This window comes from Brugia malayi (genome assembly GCF_000002995.4).
Source record: "Brugia malayi strain FR3 genome assembly, contig: Bm_v4_Chr3_scaffold_001, whole genome shotgun sequence".
Taxonomy (NCBI): domain Eukaryota; kingdom Metazoa; phylum Nematoda; class Chromadorea; order Rhabditida; family Onchocercidae; genus Brugia; species Brugia malayi.
This window is the reverse complement of record NW_025062477.1, coordinates 7,970,298-7,987,848: the sequence shown is the minus strand read 5'-3', so window position 1 is coordinate 7,987,848 and position 17,551 is coordinate 7,970,298. Positions and strand designations below refer to the sequence as shown.

The 17,551-nt window shown below is 32.8% G+C and overlaps 2 protein-coding genes across 3 annotated transcripts; both read left to right on the top strand.

Moving 5' to 3' along the window:
- Positions 1–4,166: 4,166 nt before the first annotated feature.
- Positions 4,167–8,506, top strand: Bma-unc-38.1 (Uncharacterized protein; the record flags this gene model as incomplete). Its single annotated transcript, XM_043080383.1, has 12 exons — positions 4,167–4,376; positions 4,683–4,837; positions 5,132–5,248; positions 5,444–5,477; positions 5,568–5,694; positions 6,037–6,149; positions 6,377–6,550; positions 6,644–6,746; positions 7,162–7,296; positions 7,708–7,886; positions 8,174–8,275; positions 8,441–8,506. 12 exons carry the CDS (start codon positions 4,167–4,169, stop codon positions 8,504–8,506), a joined length of 1,515 nt encoding a protein of 504 aa, XP_042936317.1.
- Positions 8,507–12,300: 3,794 nt separating this feature from the next.
- On the top strand, positions 12,301–17,541 carry Bma-eat-16 (Uncharacterized protein; the record flags this gene model as incomplete). Of its 2 annotated transcripts, XM_043080382.1 has the most annotated exons (11): positions 12,301–12,324; positions 13,754–13,867; positions 14,289–14,472; positions 14,683–14,834; positions 15,115–15,216; positions 15,435–15,550; positions 15,806–15,919; positions 16,235–16,469; positions 16,750–16,932; positions 17,032–17,201; positions 17,502–17,541. In XM_043080382.1, the coding sequence occupies 11 exons, from the start codon at positions 12,301–12,303 to the stop codon at positions 17,539–17,541; spliced, it is 1,434 nt and encodes a 477-aa protein (XP_042936316.1). The 2 variants fall into 2 exon arrangements, with proteins under 2 accessions (XP_042936316.1, XP_001901185.2); XM_001901150.2 differs by lacking the exon at positions 12,301–12,324 and having other exon boundaries at positions 13,769–13,867.
- Positions 17,542–17,551: the final 10 nt, after the last annotated feature.

The window sequence follows — 17,551 nt, the reverse complement described above, 5'->3', positions numbered from 1 at the left end:
AATCTTCTCCTGTCCAATTTCAAGATCGAAAAAATCTAACAAAAAATTTCAATTAAATAATCGAATTAGATTTTTATATTTTATGAGTGAAATATATATACTATATCCTGTGATAACACATCACATGTTTGAAAATTGAATTTAATTCAAACATAAATGTTATGCTGAATCTCTACAGTTCTGAAACAACAATTTAACAATCAAACCGTATTCCTTTTCAAATGCTAAAAGATGAAGTAAAGACATGAAAAGCTTAAATTTGATTTGCATTTCACAATATTTGCAAGTCATCTACTGATCTAATTTAAATGAGTACTTCAAGAACTTTGCAACAGAAGATACTGCGGATGCATTCTAGCTGCTATCGTAGAATGAATTATAAGAAAGCGATATCATTTATTGCCCTATATCGTAAGTAATAAGAAGAGATAAAATAATAAAGTACCAAAGGATTTGAAATACAGATTTTATATTTGAATAATGAAAGTTTCACACAACCTATGAATCATCCTAAGCATTTAGCGACAAACAGCGTTTCAAACATCAAGATAAGGAACATTCTGGAAAGGATAGACAAGGAAATCATCACACAAAACCATCGTTAAGTTTTATTTTTTCTCAATAGCAAAATAAAGTTTTTCGAAGAATTTCGGAGTCCAAGAGGATAGCGACTGATTCATTGATGTTATCGAGGATGGCGATAAAAAATGATTCATTGACGTTATCGCGAATAGCAACAAAAGATGATTCATTAACATTATCAGCAACATCTTATCAGGAAATTTTGTATTCTCGTATAATATCAATGAACATCAAACTTCAAATTTGTAACCACAAAATATAATGTAGAAAGCATTCATTACTGCTGCTATACATATATACAAATTAGCCCATTAACAAGCTGTAACTATTGAATAACAGTAAAAGAAATGTAATTGGAAAGGGTAGAATTAAGTTGCACAGCAGTTATTACCTACCTAACACAGAAAACATATCATACTTATAGCACTAAACTGATTAATATTGCTGTCGGGAAAGTGATATGAAAGAAAGAGACGAAAAGATCGTCTTTATCAGTTTCAGTATGACCATACTAAAATAAATAGTGCAAATAATCAGTGCCCAAAACGAAAATGCGCTTTCTTGAACACAGAGCATCATAAGAAACAATGAGAAACGAGAGGAAATAAGTGATAAAAACTTTTAAAACATACAAGCTGCGACAAATCACGGGAAATAAAATAATGAATTCTATGAAAATAAAGGAATAAACCAAAGGTCAGCACTGGTTAACATGGTCTTTTCTTCTTTCCGGGAAGAAAACGAAGTTGTTGATGAATTTGTAAAATATGTTCAGGAAACTTATCTGCCAATCTGTGCATGCGACACTCACACCATTCATTCTGTACAATACAATCAAGCCCAGCAAGTCGTATCACCAAGCCTTAAAGTATTACATACGGCCGTGCAGAATTTGTTGCACACACACACACACACACATACACATTTCACTGTGATTCATATACAAACATTAACACTGATTCCTTATAATATCAAATATGTTTTGCAAAGTTTTGATAAAAATGAGAAGAAAGTAAGAGAGAGAGAGAGAAAGTTCTGATAATTTATTCCGTTAAGAGCAGATAATCTGGAAAAATGTGGTTAGCGTTTAAAAGTAATAAAAGTGATAGCTATTTACAAAAAAATTTGTTATTCTTCTTTCCGGCAAATCAACTCCTCTCTCGCTGTTGTTCACTTATTTCCAACGGAAAGACTGAAATTTGGTTAATTAGAAAACTTTAAATTTGAAAGTGAATGCTATCAATTTCCCTATAGTTTAAATCTCCTGGGAGAGTGCCCAAATCGAATTTATACAAATTGCTGGCAAAAATGTTTACCTGTTATGAATGAGTAGGATAAGTAGTTTTAACAAGAATTAAAATCAATTTTTGTTCTGAAATCATTCATTTGAGAAAGAGTTGCATTTTTATGTGCTATGCGTTGATCAACAATTGTGATGGATTTTTTAAAATGTTTATTTTAGAGAGAGGATAAGGCATAGATCAAACATCTTTTGAAGGGAGTTTACAATAATGTCACATGCAATTTTTGATAAAATTGATGATACTGAATATTAATTGACCACTTCATGGAATTCGTTTCCTTTTCCTCTGACAAGTTTTACTGCAATGTCAACAATTTCATATTTCAATTCTGAAGTCGAATTTTAAACTCTTAATTTAAGACATCTTTCACACAAAGACTTGTAAAAGAGGTAAGATTAAGCTGTTACTATCAAATTATCACAGGTTTGGTACAGCTTTTGTCATATATAGATGTTTTTTTTTAATGATTATAGAAAATTTAATATATAAATTTGTAACTACAGAAAATTATCACTTTTAAACTATTGCTCAAATAGTTTCAATTTTTAGCTTTTATTTATGATAATAATCTTTAATTACAGAATCACTGAGTTTATGATAAAAAAAATAACTCTTCCAGTACTTATATACTGCACTTTGCCGCGCTTCTGAAATATTTTATATATTTTTCAAATTTGAAGTTAGTTTAATGTAATTCTTCCAAATTAGATCAAATTTTGGTCTACTAAAATTGGTAAATTTATTAAATTTGAAATCTAGTTATACGTTCCGCATCATCTTTACTGTTACAGTCTCCTCAACTATGCTCTACTTATTTTATATTGCAGTTGTTGAATAAAATAATTTAAAATTGAAAAGAAACGGCACTAAATTTATAATCGATATCTTTAATTACTTAAATAGATCAGAAAGGAAAAAAGGTGAAAGGACAATTAATTAGAAATAAAACTGACTGCTCCTTCTAATAGATAGTAAAATGGAATATTGCTGCGAAAGTAAATGTACGAGTTTATTTTAATTTTATTGTTGAGATGTACAGATGGCGAAAGAATTTCTTGATGCTAAAAATCCTCGACCATATGATCTTTCACTGTATTATCTATACAATATTTCTGAAAAAGAGGAATGACTATCAACTTTGTTTCATCATAAAGTAACGATATAACTCAATCTTAGTTCTGGCAATTTGCGGTTGAAATTTAGAAGAAGTGGAATTATTGATAAATTGACTCCATAATTGCTTGACTTTTTTAACACATTACTGTGTTTAGTACTATTTTGACTACATCAACCGACTTATTCAAAGAATTTTAATCCTGAACTTCTTGAAATTTTCTTTAAACAAAGGATCTAAAATTTTCTGCGTAAGAATTCAATTAAAATTCGATGATGCTAAATTTATTATTTAAAAATTTCAATTTAGTATATGTAATTTCTTTTCACCATTTTAACGAGTAATTTAACTTCAAATTAGGGTTCAAATGCTGAAATGGTGCAACACATGTGGAATTACTTAATGAACAGCATTAAAGAGTGGGAAGGAAGGGACATAAGAAAAGGTCAATCACATCTTTTTCTTTTAGTTTAGTTAGCTTTAATAAAAATGAAAAGGAAGCTAGTGAAGATGCGAACTGCCAAGAGCATCTTCATCTCTGACATTATTTCAATCCTCTTCACTCACTCAACCTTTATTTTAAATAATCCTCAAGCAACTGTGTTTCTTCACAATTCTTTGCAATCGCTCTGCACTAATTATAATTTTTCTTATTGATTTAATTTTTTCCACATTTGGAGTAACCATTTAAGTTCATTTGTTTAATTATTTCTTCTCATAAACTTCTATTTGGACATCTTGAATGAGAAAAGTGGGTGACCCACGGGCAACAGAATATTTGCCTCAAACTTTACCTGAGTGAGAAAAGAATAAACAGATCAGGTAAATTTGATTGAGAAAATTATTGTGGGTTTGATAGTGACCAGTACGTTGCATTGTGCTCAAAATCACTGTACAGCCATTATTATGTTTATTATTGTGAATGTTATTAAACCACTGTAATTTTATTTTCAGCTTTTCTATTCTGAGATTAAGGTAACATGCTGATAAAATAAAAAAAAAAGCTTTTTGATACGATCACATATCAGATTATTTGCATCTCTAAGCTTTAAGATGGTTACGCGTTCTGTATCTTATTAAGCATATGTGCTACTTAGATATAATTAGAGACTTGAAGTCACAATAGGCTAGCCAGTAGTGGATATGTGTCAACAATACAGAAGAACATGGTCAACCTCAGCGAATTAGTAGCTCCCGTAGTATCACTGATATCACTGATGTCACTGGTGGCATCAGTGGCATACTGCAATGAAGACGCGAAAAGACTGCACGATGATTTGATGGCCAATTATAACAAGCATCGGCGACCAGCTCCAGCAGCTAATAAACCGATAACTATCAAACTGAAGTTGCGTCTCTCACAAATCATCGACGTGGTAAGAGATTACTTTATGCATAAACTGCTTCCAGAACTATTATAGATATGTTTTCATTTTTTCATCTTTCCTTTCTTCCTTTCGTTCCTTTGACCAGGTTCAAACATTTCGGACGGATACTGGAGGATTAGATTAGCATGACCTCAGCAGGAACTCAATTCCTGAAAACTACGTACTAATTAAGATCAAGTTCTAAACTATACTACTTTTGAAGCATTTGAATAATGTCTTCCTTTCTTTCAAAAGAATATTTTTTGAATTTTTGAACAAATCGAATTCTTGAATTAAAATTTCAATTCTATTTAGCATGAAATTGATCAGATAATGACATGCAGTGTTTGGCTAAAACAAGTATGGACAGATGAAAAGTTGTCTTGGAATCCAAAAAATTACGGGGGTGTAAGTGTGCTATACGTACCGTACGAAATGATTTGGGTACCCGACATTGTCCTCTACAATAAGTATTAATTTTCAACGAATAATTTCAATTTTATTTGATATTTTTAAGAAAACTAAAAGTTGAAAATACAAACGAAATGATTTGACCGTGTAAGGGTACTATAATTTTATTACATTTTTAATTCCGATTGATGCATGAGACTTTTCAAAAATGGAACCTTTTTTTGTGCTAACTTGAATTCAAAATCAATCAATGAGGAAGCTGATACATAAGCATAAGATATAAATTTCAATTTTCAAGAAAAATTTCAAGAAACCTCATACATAAATATTCATTTTCGTTTTTCTTGTTTTAGTGCTGATAGTAATTATAATATAACAATCAGTACAAAGGCGACGCTTCGGTATGATGGCGAAGTGACATGGGAACCACCAGCAATTTTCAAAAGTTTATGTCAAATCGATGTCAGATGGTATTTCTTTTTCATACTACGTTAATACTTTCGATCATGAAAACTATAGTTTTGATCTATTAGTGATTAGCTCAATAGTGATTTAATTTCACTGAAGAAGTTGAAGCTTAAACGTTATTTAAATAAATCAATAATCTAAAACTAGCAAAGATAAAATTTACAAGGAAATTTAATAGCAAATGATTGTTATTACAGGTTTCCCTTCGATGAACAACGTTGCCATTTCAAGGTATTCGTTTTTGCATTTTGTGATATTTAATAAAAATTGTATGGAGGTTTTCGAAAAATTCTATTGCGGAAAATAAAAAAGAATTCATAGTTTGGTTCTTGGACATACTCTCAAGATTTATTGGATCTGGAATTATTAGGCGGTGAGCCACATTACGAGCTAGAAGTCAGCGCAAATGGTGAAGTGGATAATATCACCATTGTCGATGATGGGATCGGTAATTCTTTCAGAAATTGCTCTTATTTTATCAGATAGTTTCCATCTCTCGAATCTAAATTGCACACATTGTTGAGAAGATCATTTTGTGTGATAGCTGAAGAACAGTAATGCTTGTTTCGCGATTTATTGCTTAATTATCTTTGCAAATTCAACCACCTCACAGAGGGACTACTGCACATCTTCACGTATTAATTAGTTCTGTTTGAACTCTGCCGCATGCAATGGAAACATGTGCTGCTGTACAACAAGTGCGGTCCTGTCGATCACATGTAAGGCAAATAATATAGAATAGTTCATACTTCTCAGCACTTATATATACTGCATGTATCATTCATATCAGATCTGTCGGACTACTATCCGTCCGTCGAGTGGGATATCATATCAAGAGTTGCAAAGAGAAGAACTAAAAATTATGCCAGCTGTTGTCCCGATGAAGCTTATATTGACATCATGATAAGTTTATTCTAGTTTCATGTTAAAACTCATCATTATCTTCAAAACTTCACTGCCTAATTTTTCAGTCAAATTTGCATAGCTTAGAGTAATAATAAGTAATTATTCTTTCCATAATTATTTTAAAAAAGAATTAATAATTTCAGAAATCAATTTGTTAAATTTATCTGTTTCATGATATGCCATAAAATAATGCTTTAATTCAAATTATAATTCATGAATTGCAGTACTATCTGGAATTACGTCGAAAACCATTATTTTATACAGTAAATTTGGTTTTTCCATGTGTTGGCATATCATTTCTAACTATTCTTGTATTCTACTTACCATCGCATAGTGGTGAAAAAGTAACTCTCTGCATATCAATTCTGGTTACTTTAACTGTCTTCTACCTGTTGTTGGTTAGTTATCACATCTAAAAATAATTTTTTTGGACTTTCTAGATTCTCTTTTCGTTTAAGCTAAACTTTTCAATTTTCAATGTATATTTTCAGACTGAAATTATCCCTGCTACCAGTATCAGCTTACCATTAATCGGTAAATATCTGCTGTTTACGATGGTTATGGTTACACTCAGCGTGATAGTCACTGTCATATGTCAGTTTCATTATATTTTTCGTTCTTCTTTAATTTTTCAAATATAAAACTTGAAATTCGGTAAAATAAGATTGCCGAACAAACAGATGTAATAAGTGTTCATGAGAGTATAATTCAAAAGACAAAGACTTTCAAAAGCCGAGAGTTTCAGATAATTGTAGAGCTACAATCAGTCATTAGAAATGACTATCACAGTTATATCAGTTGTTTTTCATTCTCGTTGTAATATATGATCCGTAATGCAATTCCGGAATGAAAAACTGTAATTGTGATTGGATGAGACATTCATTTTCTGTCTTCTATACTTGAGCAGTACAAATAACGAAGAACATACTTGTCACTAGTCATTCCATAGTAGCATCTAAACCAGATTTTTTAAATCTTAGCCAAAATTCAATCAAAGTTAAAATTACAGCTCTGAATTTGCATTTTCGAAAGCCTACGACACATCGCATGCCTGAATGGGTAAAATGGTTTTTTCTTAAGGCATTACCCAAAATATTGTTCATGAGACAACCACTGAATGATGTCAAGAATTTGTCTTGTAAAGGTAAGGTGTGAAGCGGAGAACTCGTTAGTTGTCACATTTCGATCTTTAAATTTAAGCAGGAATTCGAGATAAACAAGTCATGAACAGTTTATGTTTGACCTCAGTACATCGGCTTATCATTAATATCAGTAGCATCAAAATCTTTTTCTCATCTTGATCACGAGTGAAGCAAAATTTGTTGCTTTACATTTACGGTTGATGAAAGGGCACTCTTTCAAGTTGTGCGAAACAGAAAAAACAATTCAAATGTTGAAAGAGTACAAGTTGGATCAGTCAAAGCTTTGTAGCCAGTAGACAAATGAAACTCAGATTGTTTTTGTTAAAAAGCTTCATTATGGGAAAGCACAAAAAGCAATAAAGTAAAGAAGTCAAAGGTAACACAGGTGGCACTATTTGCAGTTTGCTTTATAGGTGAACAGATAACGATGAATTATCACGAACATGCTGTAAGTAGAGATGACGGGAGCCTAATTCTGACTGAACCGGATGAGCGAATTCAGAAGTTGTATCATTCACCGCATGTAGTAAAAGCATTCGAAAATATTTGCTTCATTGCCGAATTGCTCAAGAAAAAAGACAAAGATGCTAAGGTGAAAAGTTTTTGTCGTATAGCTTTCTTTTTTCTTTTTTTTTTTTTTTGAAGTTTAGAAGGCCTAATTGGATCTCATTGTGATTTAGAAGTAACAATATCAACATGATAAATAAGTCAGGAATAAGCACTGTATTATACTAACCAACTGAGAATAGGCAATTCGAGTGAGTGAATTAAACAGAAAATTGGAGGGTTTCAAGTTCTCATTAGTTGTTAACCGTACAAGATTGATTACCGCGACATTTTAGAAATTTGTTTTGTTCGTTTGAAATAAAATCAATTTAGGTGGACGAAGACTGGAAGTATGTTGCAATGGTACTGGATCGGTTATTTTTGTTACTTTTATCGATTGCCTGTTTTGCAGGAACCATCACAATTCTCCTTCAGGTAAACCTAGAGTAACAATTTTTAGTCCCTTTAAGCAATATAAAATGAATGCAGACTAATTTGCAAGTTTAGATCTGCATAGAATTATGTTGTTTATTAGGCCTAAATCAAGCGTAGGTCCAAATTTGCTATGAAATGTCTATATTAAGATGCTTTTTATTGCAGGCACCAACACTCTATGACACTCGACAAGCCATCGATTTACAATATCGACCCACAAACATTACTTAAAGAAGATTTGGAATACTACTGCAGCACAATCAGTCACTGAGTGCTACATTTTCATGTTTCTAAGCACATCCCAGAACTTACAGCATGAATATGAAAATTTTTTAAGCGTAACATAATGTGCAAATTTTTGAAGCTAAGAGATAAAATTTTATAGTGAATATTTGAGTGGAATGAAGAGAACAACAGAAAGGATTATTTTTAATGACAAGCTTAGTTCAAGTTTAATTCCAGAGATGTCATGGAAGTAAAAACTTTTTTAATGATGTTTATTTGTTATATTTGTTATATATATATTAGAAAAAAAATCAATAATTAGGGCTCTGAATAAAAAGAAAGCATTCATAGTATATACGAGATGTGTATAAAACATAAAATAAATAGCAAAAGAGGAATGACATTCCAATCTATGCTAGTCTTTTTTTCTACCTCTCTCTCCGATCGGTGCAGACCTTTCTTTTCAGGATGGTACTACACACTAAAAGGATGAGAGAATAATCAGTGAAAGGAATTTGAAAATGGCATAAAGGAATCAATTTCTCAATTTTGTTTTTGGTTTTGGTAAGCCTATCAAAAGCATACATCAACAATCTTTCGGACTCTCACTGTGATCAGCGCCAGCAGCTGTCAAGTGATGATGTCTCCAAACGACTGAGTGACCCTCACAGGAGAACAAATATAGCAAGGCAATATGTGCATAGTAGGAGCAGCACAACGAATAGAATCGTTTACTTTGTTCTTGTTGCTTGGCTGGCACTACCTCAAACTAATGACAGCTAATGCTACTGTGGCTGCTGTTCTTCTTGATGGCGAATTTATTGAATTTTAAAAAAAGGAGATGAAATACATCTAGCAGATCGATTCTCTGTTCGTCATATAGACCAATTTATTCCTTGAAAAACATTCTAGGAGTTCTGCAATTATTCGTATAGATGGATGATAAATTCTGCAATTTTTCGTGTAAATGGATGGATGATACTGTGAGGAAAAGGATTTGAATTTAACGCTTAACAGTGAACAAACCTTTTGTACATGAAAATCTAAAATTAAGGAACTTTCACTGTTTAGATGGATTTTATGACTGGGTCGGAATGTAACTGAAATTAGAAGAAAATAATTCGTCGTGTTTCCTCGGATTGATAATAAACTGAATGTTAGGATATTATCAGTTAAATGGAAACAAGAAGAGTTAGTTTTTACTAATATATTTTACAATTTGATGCACTCACAGAATAAAGACACAGGGAATTCAAAAGAATGATTGAAAATGAACTGAGTTCAATCTGAAAGGGTAAGAAAACTTAAGAAATACATTCCTTCTACTATCATTACCAGTCATAATGCAAGAAATGATTATGATTATCAATTCTGGCAAATTTACTGTAATAAAGAGAGATGCCATACTGTAAAGACTTCCAATCTTTAAATGAAGAAAGTCAGTTAACTGACTGCTAATTGAACAATAACATTAGTAGCAATAAATTCCTTTCAGTAAACTTTCATGTCACTTAACGCCTCTTTATCTGACCCTGAAACATATTACGGGATTGCATTTTGATTGGAAAATGTGCATGATACTGTCAAGTTAGTATAGAATGTACGTATTATTTATATTGCTAACAATTACGCTTATTATATAAAAATTAAAAACTTTTATAGTAACGTCAATAGATGCAAGCTCTTTTTGAGAATGGAATATGTGGTAAATGTTTTGATAACATTGCAACTGTTTCTTTTGAATTTTCTGCTTATACTTTAAGTCTAATTTTTTTTTAATTCAATCTAATTTTTCTTAAAAACTTGATACATAGAATACTATCATGGAAAAAATCTTCAACTTTGGAATTCTTGTTAAAATAGGGAATTCATAAAATCATTATTCAAGTTTAAGGCACATTTCTAAACTGTAGATAATTTAGAACTTAGAATAGCGGAACACATTTTTAATGAGTGAAATATACCTAATTTGGGTTCTAAAATCAGATCACATTATAGGACTGAATCAAAAGTCCGTTTATATGAACTTGTATGTTGAAAAGATGTGCAAAAATAAGCAAACAGATCATAGCAGATTATATTCTTCTCTCCAAAACATTCCGAAAAGTGAGATATGCTTCAATTTACCATCTCTAAATATCATTTAAATTATAGGACCAAAGGAAGCAGTAGCAAGTGGTTGGAAACATCTCAAAGGAAAAGATTTAAAGCAAGAAATTTTAAAGTACTGATCGATCTCTGCCCTTGTTCATTGAGACAGTTCTTGAATTGATAATCCATAAAAAGTCAGAATAATGCAACTGATCTTCTTGTTCTTTTTCTATCTTCGATCAGTTCACTCTTTTGAAATCTTCCCTTTTCCCTTATTAGCTTATTAGTAATGACATTGCATTAAACGAAATGAATGGATGAAGTGAACTTTGTGTTTGTGTCCCATCTTTCACTTTTAATTTATCCAAATGATTCGAAATGTTTTCATCAAGCCAAACTTGCCATGTTTATTTTGATCAAGACATAGGTAGTAGCATTGCGTTTGCTATTTGATGCAAGTCTGATGTCCTCCAATAGCTCTACACCGTCTCATTATCATTCTTTGGCCCGCAGAAGAGACTAGCCAAGAAAAAGCGTATAATTAGCATTGGACACATTCGATGATCGATCGTATCCACGAATGACGGAAATCTTAACTTAGATTTCGATAAAGAATTGCCTGTCGAAGACGTTCAACGTGGACGTTATGCAGTATGACGTGAACGTACACTGCATGTAGGCAAGTTACAACGGCTACTTTGTAATCCTTCTGCATGCAGGAATGAAATATTGATCACAATGCATTTAATCATTTCATATAACCTCAGTGCACTAAGTAAACTTTACACATATGCAAATAGCATACGTGTTGTATATTAAGCATGTATGTATACATGCTTATTGCAAACACACACATACATAAGCTTCCTCCTACGAGAATGACTCCGTCATGCCTGTCCCACACCGAATAACGCGTATCTTGTATATGTGTATGTGTATGTGTATGTGTATGCACATGTATGTAAGTGACACATGTATGTGTGTATGTGTATTCTATTGAATTGTTGTACGGAGGTGAGCTTATTGATTCGTGGCAATAAGCCTCGTCCTGCTTTCTGCTTCTTCCCAGCTTGTTTGCCGTTCAGATGCACATGAGAGTCTATGTGTGTGTGTACATACACACATACACACATACACACACACACACACACACACAAGTTCATGCAGATGTGTGATAGGTGCATATATACTATTTATCTGCGTATGTAATCTGTATGAGTGTTTGTGTATGTGTGGTATTTCATCTTCTCTGTTATCACTGATAGTATGTGTTGTTATAGTTGTCGTCTTTCGTTATCACTGCCGTCACTGATATCGCCATATTTATCGATTTGATCATCGTTAATTATCACCTCGGTTAGTATCACTGTCGCCATTTATACTGCAGTATGAAGGATCGGCCGAATGAACGAAAGGAAAGAAATGATAAGCAGGATGATTCGGTTATCACTGTGAGGGTCCTCCATTGCACTCTCTTCTGTCTACTAATACTACTAGCAGCACTTTGCGCGTAAGTCGTGCTGTTTACCCAGGAGGCTTTGGTGTACTCGTGCACGCATTGCGGCCATGCTGTGTCGCCTATGATTTTAATGGAATCAGTATGCTGAAGTGTTTACTGCCACTTTTGTTGATACTCCTAATTTATATACATTAGTTCTTAGCACTGACGTACGTGCTAGTCGCCGCCGGAGGAAACGTACGTTTTGCCAATGGCTGCCTTTACTCTTGCTAAGGTTCGTTTTATTTTGATTTTCTCCAAGTAAAAAATCGGATATTCTCCATTTCTACCGGATTCATTCCGATTGTACTAGTTACTACTACCTGCTGCGTCACTTCATGTCAACTTGGTGTCTATCAAGTTTATTTGTTCCCTACATTGAGGTTGCTGTTCTCCAATTATTTTTATAGCATTTAACAGTTAGTTGTACTATTAAAAGTGGCAATGAAGTTAGGAGATTGCCTGTAGAAAGTTCATGTATTTGTGGATTTTTTGCCGTCGACTTTTTGTTTCTGTTTAACCCATCTTTAAGATTGATCTTTTTAAGTATTTATTAATTGTTCAACCTGCTATAATTTCTGCTCTCCAGTGTGCTTTTTCGTATTGCTGTTTCAGCAAGTTGCATACCTCGAAAAGTTTGTTAAAAGACATATGGAGTGACATGTCCATTTCTTGAGTGGGAAATAATGATATAATCTTTAGTATGCAAAGCAGATTGTTTTCCGTAGAGTTCACTGTGTTCCTTACTGGAAAATAGAAATGCAGTTGTGTTACCTAATACACTCATAAAGTGCATTGCTTATTGTTTACTGTAATTTCATAAAAGCGATAGAAGAGCTTAGTAATATTATGTAATACGACAATAATGCCTCATTATGTATAATTATTCTGCATGAAAATACTAAAATGTTGTGATAATGTAAAAGTTCAGAGATGCCATCTGATGGAAAAACTAAAGTTTTTGGTTAAAAAGTATGAACTGCTAGTAAGCAATCAATCATGATGCAATGTTTCCTGTACGTTTTGATAAACTGAAGATTTAAATTCATCCTTAAAAAAGTTTTCGCTAGGAATTTGTTCTTAAGAAAATAAATTATATTTGCAAATCTAAGACCTAACTTCTTAAGGAATTCTTTTTTTTTTTACGGCTGACAAGCACATTGCATTCCATGCAATACAATATTACAGCTTGAGATCATGAACCAAAAGGGATAAAATCAAGTAACAATGAGCTTTTCTCTTTTTATTATTCTTTAATGAATTTTTTGTTCCTTTTATTTTTTATGTTTGATTGTAAGCTATAGACAGAAAAGAAGCAGTGTAAAGCTAGAAAAAGTGTATATCAATATATTTCCGGAGAGTAGTAGAAGTACTACTGAAAGCAAATCTTTAAACGCATATAATGAAAATGACATGCAGCGTACAGTTGGTTGCATGCACTGTTGATTTTTAGTGCTGCGAAAACAATTATTCAGGATGTTAGTTAAATGGACCTTGTTTCTGATTAATCGAAATGCCTTTATGATCTCAGTACTTCAACCTGAACTGTCTGATATATGCCTCAAACTTACACTGCTTTCAGCCAGAAATTCTGAAATAGAAGGGGGTTAAGTGCTGGATTCGCAATTCAATAAAGTTGTTTTTCACGAAGCAACATCTTTCAGCTCGATTCACTATCTATGAGAATCGCTCAATCGGCTCCGCTCAAAACCCATAAGTATTTTCGCGTGGCTGTACCACAAGCACTTACTGGCCAAACTCTTGTTGCATTTTTACAGGTTTGCCTTTTATCTTTAATTTACAATAAATTTTCTAAGGAGATTGTGCTTTATAGATTTCTGGTAATTCATTTTAACAGAATTCTTGAAAATTATATATGTAGAATAGGTTGAAGTAACCTAATTATTTCAGCTTGCTGTTTGGTCCTCCTTGATCTTGTTTTAGAAATTCCATATATAATGTGCTATTAACGTATACTAGTAACGTTGGGAGAAATGCTGAACTGCACGACTGGTAGGTCCAATGGTCCTGGGTAATATTATACAAAGCAAAAGAACTTTTTCGCTCAAAAAAAAAATTTATCTCCTCCTCTCTCTCCTCCCCTCCTTTTTTTTCTTTTATAAGTTACAAATGAGAAGCAAGCTGATTCTTGAACCATGTTTGTTTCACATTATACAGAAATGATTCAAAAAATTGCAGGAGTTGATGGCTTTTGATGATCTCGCGGATGCATTGCACTTGGCAACTTTACTTCTTCAACACGGTTATATATTTCCTGTGATCGAGCATTCACTGCTTGTGAAGGACGATAATACATTATACAGATTGCAACTGCCATATTTCTGGCCCTCACATGCTACTCACACTGATAATGTAGAATATGGTAAGATTTTTTCATAAATTATTAAAAGTCGCTACTACGTCGATCACCATTTAATAACAAATAGTATTAATTTTCATTTCATATTTTACTTCATGTCAATTGCAGAAAGATCTTGTTCATTAAGAATAGAACTGCTAGAGAGAAACTGCTACTGAGAAATAAAACCCAGAAAAAAACTGTCGATGTTAAAGTGACTGTCTTTTGTTTCAGCAATTTACCTTAGTAAACGGCTAATGCGAAATGAACAGAAGCATGGTTTGGAAGAAGATGAAGTTGAAGCATATAATAAACTTCTCGAGCTTCTTGGCCATATGTGGGATTTTATTACTGTTCAAGCTGAAATGCAGTTGAAAATTCAGAAGGTCTATTATTTTGTGACGTTGATTAAGTTCTTATCACTTTAGTAGTCAAGTTATCAATTATTATTATTGAATAAATTTAAATTTTAATTTCATATTATGAAATCAGTTATAATATCAATATTATTATTAATGGTAGTTGAATTACTGACCAGTATGTTATGTCGCTCCAATGAAAGTTATTGCGTTAATAATCAAGTAATCAAGTCCAAATTACCAGTAAACTTGTTTGATGAATAATTAGTTTTTGGATTAACAAAGTGTGTAAGGAATATGTTTGCAGGAAAAGAAAAAGAGTGACAAAGTTGTATATGATAGTGAAGAAAGGGCATTTTGGAGAACCCGAAGACCTGGACAAGCAAATTGTCTCGAGCAACACATTCAGGTTATCTTTTTATCTAAAAACCTAGAAACATTGGAAAAGATAGAAAGCGTTATTCCGAAATTTGGACTAAAATGTTATACTTGAATAAGCAGATTGTTTAAAAAAAATTTATTTATAAAGATGGAGCTGTTTCTTCAATTTTTTTCTATAATGAGGAAATACTTGCTGACCTTTATGACGACTGTTCACTATATCGATCTGAATTCACACATTTTCAGAAGAGAGAAAAGAAATTACGAAAGCGTACTGCTGCTGTTTATCGAACAGAACTGGAGCGATTGAAATTCACTTTGAAAACGAAACCATGGTTGAAGGCTGTTAAGGCGAGTGAAACGTAGGCATTCACTGTTTTTCTTACTTTTTTTTTTTTCATAAAACAAAAAATGAGAAACATATGAAAAAAATGCTTTCTCTTTAACGAAGAAGTGGAATGCAAACATTCAAAAACATCGCTATATTAAGAAATTTTTTTCATGCCGGTGTTGGTAGTGGAAAGTTCAGATATAAGGAAAGTGATATAATATTTCTTTATGCTAATATAGGCATGTACTGTTTAGATAAAGTTATCAAATGACATTAAAAAATTTAGGATGGTGTCTTGGTGTGAACAGTTCCATGACTACGATCCTTTTATATCAACTCCACAGCCTAGTAATCCGTGGATATCTGATGACACTAATTTATGGGTGCTAAATACCGATTCGTAAGTTGCACTAATTGAAAAATAATAGTGCGTCGTATTATATTGTCCTGCATCCATGAAAGATTATTTATTTATAAAGTTTAAAAATAAAGTATAAAATATTCACTAACCAAATATATAAGATGCTTAGAAGTTTCCCCAAAACAATATACTGCTTATATATTGTTCTTGTTAATAAAGTGTCATATCGATTGCTTCTTGGTGAACTCCTCCTTTAAGATAAGTAGTAGCAGAAGAAAATTTTCGTTCTAAATTTTTACTACATGTGTCTTGTATTAAATTCTAAAAAGTTTCCTCTGTGCAAGACTGCTATAGGGTAGAAGTACCGACTGAACGACGGGTTAAACGATGGGGCCTTTCGATACAGGAGCTCGTTCGCGATCCCATTGGGCGACAGGTTCTTGAAACATTCCTAGAAAGCGAATTTTCCTCTGAAAACATACGATTTTGGATGGCCATTCAAGATTTGAAGTTTTCCACTAATGAGCAAGTAGAAAGGAAGGCGCAGCGTATTTATGAAGAGTTTTTATCGTCCGGTGCACCTTGTCAGGTATATTTTTCGAGATTTGTTACACTACAGTTAATTGCAGTTAAAGTTTTGTTTCATGTTTTTCAAGTCGACAGTCAAATTCCTTTTTGCATTCTACCACAGAGTACTTCCAGAGTGTGTCTTTCTTTTAATCTTGGCTACGAGTAATGTCCTCGGTACACAAAATAATTAAAAAGGGAAGAACCCCTTTAGCTCAAGTCATCCTTATAGCATACTGTATTATTTCGGAATGGAGAATTAATATGTAATGGAACACGACCAGTAATTTTTACATTTTCAGGTAAATGTTGATTCACGTACTCTAGAAGCTACAATGAAATCACTGCAGGATAAATTGGTGGCCAGACGGCATGCATTTTCCCCAGCTGAGGAACATATATTCACTTTGATGAGCAAAGATTCGTACCCACGATTTTTGCGCTCTCAGATCTATATGGGAGTACTTTCAGCAGCTCAGCAACAAGTATTTCTTATGAAATAAATGATTCCGACGTCTGTATGGCCATCATTGCTAACATATTAAGAATTTACCGACTTTCTATTGAATTTTAATGCTTTGCAGGGTTCAAGACGTCTTGGTTGGCGAAATTTCGTATTCAATATGGGTAACCAGAAGAAGTTGCCAACTGCTGCTAAACAACATAAAATAAGTCGTGACGACAATTCCCATATTTCACTTCCAAAACAGCTCAGTTCTGACTCTCTCTCTGTAGTAAAAGCGCAAACACAAAGGTAGATTTTAAATCACATGAAGTTAAAGTCAATCACAAACAATGTCTTTAAAAAAGATGTAGAGTGGGACAGTAATACTATGTGCGGGAAACTCCCCTCAGTTTTATTCCCTATAAATTACATTTTGAATGGTACAAACAAATCGAAGCATAGTGCTTAAAGAGCACACAATAACTTCTAGATTCGAACAGTACCTACTTCAAAAGTTATCTTTTCATATAATCCAAAATTTGCGAAAAGCGCCCCCGATTGTTCAACTTGCAAGATTTCAAAGACTAATTAGAAATGAAATACTTCTAGGCTACCAACAGAATCTTTTGCAACTATATCGAATACATAATAAAGACCAT